The sequence below is a fragment of the Cyprinus carpio genome, unplaced genomic scaffold (genome assembly GCF_018340385.1).
Source record: "Cyprinus carpio isolate SPL01 unplaced genomic scaffold, ASM1834038v1 S000006741, whole genome shotgun sequence".
NCBI lineage: Eukaryota > Metazoa > Chordata > Actinopteri > Cypriniformes > Cyprinidae > Cyprinus > Cyprinus carpio.
Genome location: NW_024879340.1, coordinates 567,493 through 577,905, shown reverse-complemented (window position 1 = coordinate 577,905; position 10,413 = coordinate 567,493). Strand labels below are relative to the sequence as shown.

The window sequence follows — 10,413 nt, the reverse complement described above, 5'->3', positions numbered from 1 at the left end:
CAGCTGTGCTGATACTGAGAACACCAGCACTCTTGCTCATGTGTTAATGTTCCTTTTCAATCACAAATGCTTCTCACAAATGCCCCTACAGGATATTTATATGGTGAAGCCTCACGGTCACACCTGTTGTCAAGTTGTGATGGATGGAGCTTTGTATAAATTTGCCTCAATACATTCAGGGCAAACAGATGCCGTAGGAAACCAGGTTAACAGCATGAGGGTAAATGGTATGAGTATCCTGTGATTGTTCGTTTTGTTTGTCGCAGAATTTCAGTAGGGGTTAGAACAAACCACAACCAAACTGTAGGAACAGCAAGACATAAAATGACAGAGTGTCAGTGTTCTTAAAGGTATAAATTATCTCTTTTTTTAAAAGTTTGTTATCATATAATTCTTTTTCAAAAGAGAATACATTATGAATTATGCTATTATGTTAATTATGCTATAAATAGTTCTTTCAATGCATACGTAAGTATTGCACCATTTCCACTGAGTGATTCAGAGCCCACCTCCATCCCCCAGTTACATCCTGTTACCAGAAACGAGCCAGCACTAGGGGGAAAAATTTACCCTGTAGCCAGCTGGTCAAACATGACTGACCAAATGTCTTGAGATGAAATGTCTTGAGATGTGTTCTTGTGATGTTTTATTATAAAAGTAGAGACTTATATAATAAACTTATTTTATAAGCTTATTTTAATATTTTTCTTTTTATGAAGTTTTTTTTTGTTTGTTTTTTTTAAGATGTTGTAGTTGTTTTTTTTATATTTAAGTTGATGTACCTTTCTTGAATGTAGGCTTTTTATTTAGTTTTAGATGTTTTGTGTCAGCAACAGGTTTACACCAATTGGTATCTTTAGCGAAAGCGTTAAAAGTTTAGTTTGCACTTTTAGGTCATTAACAGATATTTTAGGAAAGGAGAATCACATGGAGTGACAGCTGGAAGGCATGAGGCTAATTCAGCATGGGCCACCTACGGTAAGTTACAGTTATGATTTTTTTTTTTTAAGATTATAATTTTTAATTATCTCATATATACTGCAGAATTCAAAATGTAGTGTTGGTCTATGGTTTCAAGGACATCTCACGTATTATATTTTACATAAAGCAACTAACTATTGTATTGTGTATTGCAGTAACTATGGTTACTGTTTTTTAAGGGTTGCCGTCGAGTGTTTTGATTCCCCTCTACACTCGATTAGTTCGGTCTGACGCAGTGTCATAAGCAGAAAACATTCCTCGCGCAGCTGAGAGTGAGTGAGTGTACAGGGACATGATATTGACTGTCAGTGCTGCTCTTCCCTGCACACAACATGGGCTCAGCCGCCCTTACCACCAAAAGCAGAGCCCCAGCTTCACTGCAAAGCCCCGGACTAGGTTCTGTGTCGTGGATCGCATGTAATGTTGAGATATTTGAGGTGTAAATGTGGGTGAAGGTGCTGTGGACTCAGGACAAGATGGCAGCAGTATGAGACACACACATCTACATGCCGTGAGTTCAGTCGAAGTGTGTAAAATGATCGGAGAAGACCTGGATTATATCTACTGTTAGTCCGTGTGAAAGGTGAGACTTTTTTAATCGGAGCGATTTTGTTTCAGAAAATACGTTAACTGTCTATGGAACAACCAAAACGGATGATCACATCGGCTGTGTATCATATCCTAGTGAGCTTCCTACATAGACTTATTTTGGCCATCAAAGACGCGTTGCAAAGTGCCATTATTACCTATGATAATGCGAATGTTTTTAATTTGAATCGATTTACGGACATCATTCGTGCATCCTGTGTAGGGAGATAGCTTTTCCTAAGATTTGACACACAGCCAATTGAGATACAGCCTAACTTTGGTATCTAACAGCAAGAAAGATCGATGCATAAATAGATAGGCATGCATGTATATGTGTATAATTAGTTGCTTGTCATTTTGAAGCAAGTTTAAAATTGTGCATTTATTTGCACATGTATTAATGCATTAATAATTTTAGTTCAACCCTGCTGTTATGTAATGAAAGTTACTTTAGTGTTGTGGTTTTCTTTCTGTTTAAGTTTGAAGGACGAAGATTTATTTTTTCTTTAACAACCCAGATATTTCTTAGCTGTTGACCAGATCAAGCGTTTAGAGGAAGGTAAATACTGTGGAAAAGTGTGCTACTTAGGATGTAATTATGAAGGAAAAAAACAAGTAAATAAATAAAAGTAAGTAATTAGTTCCCGAGGAAAAGCTCTTATCCTCAATAGAGTAGTGCATAAGAGATACTTTTTAGAAGTGCTAATTGAGGTTGTTTTGAGGCAGCATGCATCTGCAGTGGAATAGGTCAAATGTTAAATAAAAATAGCCTCGTTTACTATGCACGAGAAAAAATCATGTGGGGTGTTAACATTACCCGCAGTGCTTTGGCAGATATTTTATTGAGGGCTGTTTTATCTTGTTGAAATAAAATGTAAACACAATGATGATGATTATTTTGACAGTAGGAATTAAAAGAATAGTTCACCACAAAATGAGAAAACTTGTGTAATTCGTGTCATGCCCAAATTACTCTCTGTGGATCACAAACATTGCTTATTCAAAGAATGACTTGGCCTTCTTTTCAATACAATGAAAGTGAAGACCTTGGGCTCCAAAGTCAATTCAGTTTCTATGTATTGCAGTATATTTACACTAGACATATGCACTAGCTTTTTGGGGTTCATCAGAGAAGTCTAGTCGGATTTGTGAGTCAGATCTTTTCAATCCAGTACAATGGATTTTGATTGATTGGTTTACAAATCAAACCGTTCACACGATTTTGGTGATCCAGTTACAGATGGATGTTTCAGCCCCAAAATATTATTATAAACTTGTATAATTTTCTTCTATGAAACACAAATGGAGATATTTTGAAGAATGTTTTTAATCAAACAGTTGACTTTCACTGTATGTACAATTTCTAAAAATATTGTGTGTTTTGCAAAAAAATAAGTTATACAGGTTAAAAAAAATGTAAGTAAATGATGCCAGAACTATCTTTTTAGCAGCCCACTTATCAGTGAATAATAACCTAAAATTAAGTGCTCATGCATATGGAAAGGATATTCTTCATATATCACTTTACATGTTCCACAGAAGAATTAAAGTAATATTGGTTTAAAATGGCATGACGATGAATAAATGACCATTTTTATTTAAGGGCTGAATGTCTGTGTTTTTGTAATCTGCTAGCTTTCGTTTTAAGGCGACCCTAGAGACAGACAGAGTGTTTTATGTTCCTTGTTGTATGGTGGGTAAGGCTGTTTTTACCAGCAAGGCTTTGCTTTTTCTGAAGAATGAGCTCATTTAGTGGCGGGGGAAGTTCAATAGAGGAGTCACACGATAGCCTGGCTGCCATTTGAGTTCTGCTGAGTGCAGAGACATGTCCACAGCAGCGGCCCACTCCGGCCTGTGTTACTCACTGTGGCGAGGCTTGTGACCAAAATAGACCTGACTACAGTATATGCTGTGACTCCATGGAATTTACATTTTGAGATGATGCTCAGAAATGTCTTTTTTGTTGTTGTTTGACTATAACCCTGTCTGTACTGTATTGTTTGAAGTATGGGAAAACTTATTTTTAATAATTATCTTGCTTTATGGCCTTGCGTTCATGTGCATGCATTCAGTTCAGATCACTTATTGCCTTGATTTTTGACCCCTGATATGAGATCCAGCTCCTCCCACCATAAAGTAACACAAACATGGTGTTAACAGAGTTACTTCCTTTTTTCAGTTAAAGAAGGAATAGTTCATATTATTCCAAATCTGCTTTCCTTGGAATTTCAAACAATGTTTTTTACTGTTTTTGCCCATATGGTGATTTTGGTTGGGTTAAAAAAAACAACACTGGACCCCACTGATTTTCATTATATGGCCACTATTTTTCATATTCAGATATCTTCAGTTGTATTCCACAGGATTGAATCCCCTTTAAGTCCTGGCCCTGAAATCTTTGACAGTATCTTGTGCTGATTCATTATGTGTGCTTTCCAAGTATCACAGTTATTGTCACTTCACTTGGGGCTAGGGATTTGAACAGATAAATATTGAATTTTATGGTTAACAATGCATACTACAGACGTCAATGCTAACACATCATGAAGCTTATAGAGGAGAGTTATGCTATTACTATTAACTGATTGGATGTAGGTTTTTCACCTGGAAGATGATAAAATCAATATTTGCAGGACCATTTAAAATTAACTAGTTGAGGAGGTAATGAAATGAAAAAAACAACAACCTTAAAATAAAAATAAGTTTGAAACAAAATGAGTGTGAATAAATGATGACAATTTTCTATCCTTTAACTATCCCTTGAAATTGTGAAGTTGCATGTCCAGAGATTAGTGCTGTCAAACAATTAAATGTGATTAATCACATCCAAAATAAAAGTTTTTGTTTCCATAATATGTGTGTGTGAAGTTGCATGTCCAGAGATTAGTGCTTTTAAATATTTAAATGTGATATTTTTCTTAAAGGTGTCCTATTATGCGTTTTCACTTTTTCAACTTTAGTTAGTCTGTAATGTTGCTGTTTGAGCATAAACAACATCTGCAAAGTTACAAAGCTCAAAGTCCATTTCAAAAGGAGATATTTTATTTAACAGCAATCGCTTTTCAAAAACTACAATGAACAACTTGTTTGGACTACAACGCATATTTTCCAGGATATGTGATATCACCAATCACCGACGAATGGGATGAGACCTAGTTGAGCTGCACTAGAGAAGACTTTATAAAAGAACATTATAGGACCCCTTTAAATATATACATACTTGTGTCTGTTTTTTTTGTTTTGTTTTTTTTTAGTGCTGTCAAGCGATTATTCGTGATTAATCGCATCCAAAATAAAATTATGTATTTAAATCTTTTATTTTGGATGCAATTAATTGTGATTAATCGTTTGGCAGCACTAATATATATGTATATGTGTATGTATGTAATAAATATACACACTACATACACTAGTGACCAGTGTTTCCCATACATTGATGTTATTTGTGGCAGCCCACCACAATATTAAAACTAACCGCCACAAATAGATTTTCCAAAAAGGCCTTTACTTCGTTGAATAAACATGAGCACTGCGTTTCAAAATCGAAACCCGGTGTGGGTGTTTTGATATCACTGAAACCGACTGTGTTCAGAATATTTTGAATGTCATTATTGTTTCATCTTGCATGTAATGCCTGATAAAGCAGCGTTTGTGAGCGGAGCGCTGCTTTGTGTACAGCCGTTACTGGGGTAATCTCTATTTTTGCCACTCTAAGAGCGCCTCCTGCTGGCAGAGAATGAATTTGCATATATATGCCACCACAAATAGAGTGCAAGTCTGTGGGAAACACTGCACACATATATTATGTGAATTAAACTTTTATTTTGGATGCGATTAATCACGATTAATCATCTGACAGCACTACCTGAGATATATACATTTGGTCATATTTGAGTTTGGGGACTGTTTGTGCCACCTAATTTGCTGCTTAGTAATGGTTAGTGATGTTGTTGTTGAGTTTAGGTATGGGGTGTGGTTAAGGGATCTAAAGTATGGTTACAGAATAAGGCATTAATATGTGCTTTATATATACTATAGCTAATATGCTAGTAATATACATGCCAGTAAGGAGCTAGTTAAAAGTGAGTATCGGTCCCTAAAGTGTTAAACTGTAATTGTGACCTAAAATTATGATGTTTAATACAAAAAAAAAAAAACATTTATGATATTTATTATATTGCATATTAATGATATTATTGTTCTTTGTCATGATTTTTATGTATCTTTATTCTATACTGTTGTAAATATTCAACTAGTGTGGTTTATATATGTCTTGGTTAACAAATTCATCACGTTTCTCTTAATTGTCGGTTGCTTTTAGGTGCAGCCTCATTTATGTGGCGTAAACACGCTCACGTGCCACACTGCAGCTGTCCCGTGAACATGATCCACAGTCTTTTCAAAGACTCTTGTGTTTGTCAGGCCATTGACCCTCCTCTGGTACCTGTCTGGTTCCACAAGCAGGATGATCCTCAGCAAACTCTCAGCTCTGATAGACCTTTTGTATTCTTTAAGCGAGTTAAACGTTAAACTAAATGTTAAATTGTTACCATTTACTTTATTGTTTAGCAAGTGCTTGAAACTGGCTTCTTAAAGTACTGTACGGGTGAAAGTTGTGGGAAGCTTATTTTCAAATGACGAACTAGTGATTGGTTACACAGTGTGCTAACTAGACGTGAGTGCGACACAAGATTAAGACACAAAAGAGTCTTTGTCCTAACTAGCCACTGGTAACTAGCCGATGGTTTCTATTTAAGAACATACAAACCATGTGTCCAGTGCCTCTAATAGTCTCAGGTACTGATTATTATGTTGTATAATGTTAAAAAAGTTTTAATTTTAGTTTGATCAGTGAACATTTATGACTTTAATAGCTAAAATGCATGGAAACGACAATGGATAACAGTTTATTCCATGACAAAGATTGTCTCTGAATACTAACTCGTGAAGTCACTGATTCTTTTTGACTGATTCATCAAAAAGGACCAAATCGTTAACTTTTGTTCAATCATGAATTAAACAGCACTGGTCAAGCTGTTCCAACCCAACTCAGAAACGCCATATATTTTTCTCTGATCTCGAAACCAGATGATTCATGGGGTTTTCCCTCAAATCTCCAAGGTTTTACTGTGGCAAGTGTGTGCAAAGCCAGGCATCTTGGGAAATTGTGCAATTTCAGTGAACACACTAGAAAGTGAGATTAGAGTACAGGGATTTGACAGGTAAGGAATTCTACATACTAGGATATGTTGAGTATTGAAATGTAATTTCATTTTATTGATGATTATTAAATGAACTGACATCAAAATTATAATGTTTATTTTAATGCATTATTCTCTTTACCAAAAAAAAAAAAAAAAAATTAAAACAGGGGACTTTGTTGACTGTAACTTCCTCTTCTGATTTTTTTTTTCCCCAACTGAGCATGCTGAAAGGCCATCAGAAAATTAGATGTTATATGCTGTCCCCAGCCACTGTAATCATACCTTGACTGTCTTTATGGGTGTTCACTTTAATTTTTCTTTTTTCTTTTTTTGTTTTTCTCACTAGACCAGTCAAGACCAAACCCTGCCTGACTGTAGCCAATTTTATAAATTTAATCACATGGTCATGAGAACAAAAAAAGTTTGGCATTTCCATGGTACTTTTCGGTGTGTTTTTATTTTTTTATTTTTTTTTCTCAGTTTTCTTTTTCTGGAGATGCTTTATTCTTTCTTAAAAAATAGCTTTATATCCTAATTTTATTATTTGAGCAAATCTTAACCAGCCACCTGATTTGATTAGTAATTTTACAAGGATAGTGCATAAAGATAGCCAGAATCACTTTCTATTACTTTTGTATAGTAAAGGTAAAACAGACAGATATGAACATGATGATTGTCAAATAACAAATAGCCTGAAATTGTAATAGAGTTAGTTGTGAATTAATGTTGAAAAGTTTGTGTTCATATGGTAGTGAAGAGGGAATGTTAAGATGTTTGATTATTATTTTTGAATTTTCTTTTTTTAAATGGGTAAATTAGATAAACAAGAACGAACAGTGATCATCTGTAATATGATTAGATAAACAAGAACGAACAGTTTTTTGTTAATATTTATTAATTTAAGTTTTTTTTTTTTCTGCTTGGACCGGCCTGTCTTTTATTATGTTGTGATTTCTCATCTTATACCCTCACCCTATATATTCTCACTTCACTCCCTATACCTCAGTTGACTGTTTGCACTTTGTAGAAAAGTTGCTCTTGAGATTTTTAAGTGTGCTTCAGCCCTTAATTAGAGTTGGACAAGCCACAGTGTTTGAACAGGATGTCAGCCAAATGAATGTGAAATTGGCAGCGTCTTTTCAAAATTGTGGTCATGTGCTGGCCTGTTGCTGAAATCACACTCTTATCTTTTTGCTTTTCCTTAACATTTTTTTCTTTCTTTCTGGTGTACAAATCAAAGGTGGGTTTGACCCTAGAGCCTAAAGTGTAAATAATTGAATTACATTAGTACCACAACTTGTGACTCAAAAACAGGTTTGCTTTTCTTCAATCAACTCAGTGTATTACCTCAATTGGATATTTATTGAAAATAGAGAAGCCTTGATGATACTGTGCCTTTGTTGTCTCCCCCCCCCCCCCCCCCCAGTAATGCTCATTTTGAAATAACCGTTTCCTAGAGACTCCATTCATGAAAACCGATATGAAAAGGTCATTTAAACCTGTGAGCAGTTAGTTGTTTCCCTTTACAGCATTTATTGAAGGAGGGTTGGTGGGTGTTGGAGGGAGGAACTCAACCTTCTGCTGCAGTGTCATTATCTTGGCCTGTCATTGGCTGCTCAAGGCAGCCTGCTGTTTGCTGCTGTAGCATAGGGGTAAAGGTCAAGTATGATGTCAGCCTGATGATGCAAGCCAATGCACACAGTAGGACAAGTTGTTTACACTTAGTAAGTGGACACCTGTGATGTCACACAACAAACTTAGGAAAACACCACTATAGACATATTGTAAGTTAATATTGAATAGAGACCAGGGATTTCACATTTTCAGGAATTTCCATGTTTCTTTGAAAATTTTGAAATCTTACAAATTGTCATTTTATTGGTTGAAAGTGTAACATGATCTGTATCTGGTTTTCTTGTGTTCACAGGTATGGCCTCACAAGTCTTGGTCTACCCACCACATGTTTTTCAAACTCAGACAAGTGCCTTTTGTAGTGTGAAGAAACTCAGAGTTGAGCCCAGTAACTGTGTTTACCATGAGAGGGCCTACCCACAGACTTACTTGAATGGTAGAACCCTTGGCATTGCTTACCCGTCAAAAATCACCGCTTCATTTAAGACACGAGATTCTGTGATCGGCAGACACTGCGGTCAGGAATTACCATTGCAAACGGCTGCTGTACGCGGTGTGCGACGTCAGCATACCACCACAGCGGCGCAGCAGCAAAAAGGGGGTGTCGCCTCTCAGGATAAGGAGCCGGAGCACCAGGAAAAAGGAAAGGGTTGCAGCAGTGGAGCTACAGGGGCAGTTGGAAGGGGTAGGGGAGAGGGAAGCAACAGTCAAGAAGGAGGAAGTGGAGGACAGTGTGAAGGTGACGAAGGTGGTGGAGGAGAGGACGAGGGTGACCGGGAAGACTGTGGAGTTTTTAACTTGCAAGACAGCTCCCACAGATGCGGGCTGAAACGTAAGAGCGGGGAGCTGGAGAACTTGGGGAGTGCCATGCAGATTGTAGAGGACCTGTCAATGTTACCTGCAATGTTGCAATCAAATTTGGGTAACCCACCAGTTGCAGCCCCAGCGGTAGTCGCTGGAGGGCCTGCAAAGCAAGGTGGAAATTCCGGAAATGGGGATGGAGACTATCAGTTGGTGCAGCATGAGTTGCTTTGCTCTTTGAAGAACACCTATGAGGTCTTGGACTTCCTCGGCCGTGGTACTTTCGGCCAGGTAGTGAAATGCTGGAAACGAGGCACCAGTGAGATTGTGGCGGTGAAGATCCTGAAGAATCATCCATCATATGCACGACAGGGCCAGATTGAAGTAGGCATCCTGGCACGCCTCAGCAGCGAGAATGCAGATGAGCATAATCTGGTGCGAGCTTTCGAGTGTTTCCAGCACCGTAGCCACACCTGCCTCGTGTTTGAGATGCTGGAGCAAAACCTGTATGACTTCCTCAAGCAGAACAAATTCAGCCCGCTACCTCTGAAGGTGATCCGTCCCATTCTTCAGCAGGTGGCCACAGCGCTAAAGAAGCTAAAGGCCATGGGACTGATCCACGCGGACCTGAAGCCTGAGAACATCATGCTGGTGGACCCTGTACGGCAGCCCTACAGGGTGAAAGTCATAGACTTTGGCTCAGCCAGTCACGTCTCCAAAGCCGTCTGCTCGACGTACCTCCAGTCGCGGTACTACAGGTATGTACAAACTAAAGACTGAGTTAATTGTCACCTGAAATTGGTTTTGATTTGAGGTTGACCGATTGATCGGTTTTGCCGATTAATCGGCACCGTTAGTCGCTTGCTGGAATTATCGGTTATTGGCATAAATCCATACTGCTAGTTTTTCCGGGTTGCATCCTTTGCTGGAGCTGCTGAGGGTCTGCTGTCATTATACAGTATGAGAGCACCTTCTAGAGGCGAATCACTGGCGCCTCATGCTGTTTGTTTTGACGCACGCTGCACAGAGCAGGATACTGCAGATGCAGTATTAAAACAGAGACAATGAAACCGTACGTATACAGAACAATACTATGCATGTTTTCATATCATTATGAAGTAATGCATTTGTTGACTAGATGCAGCGGATCACTTAAATGCATTTGTTAGCCAGTGAAGTTGCATATTTAAATCTAGTAAAGTAATAT

General features: G+C 37.7%; 1 protein-coding gene across 3 annotated transcripts in view; it reads left to right on the top strand.

The window, feature by feature from the left end:
• Positions 1-1,170: 1,170 nt before the first annotated feature.
• The window catches only part of hipk3b (homeodomain interacting protein kinase 3b), a 55,822-nt gene continuing 46,579 nt past the window's right edge, over positions 1,171-10,413 (top strand). For 2 of the 3 annotated variants that reach the window (XM_042755684.1, XM_042755682.1), the window contains exons 1-2: positions 1,171-1,564; positions 8,701-9,964. In XM_042755684.1, coding sequence (XP_042611618.1) covers positions 8,703-9,964 — 1,262 coding nt within the window. In that variant the 5' untranslated portion in view covers positions 1,171-1,564; positions 8,701-8,702. The remainder of the gene's footprint in view (positions 1,565-8,700; positions 9,965-10,413) is intronic. The other variant, XM_042755683.1, reaches the window with a different exon arrangement.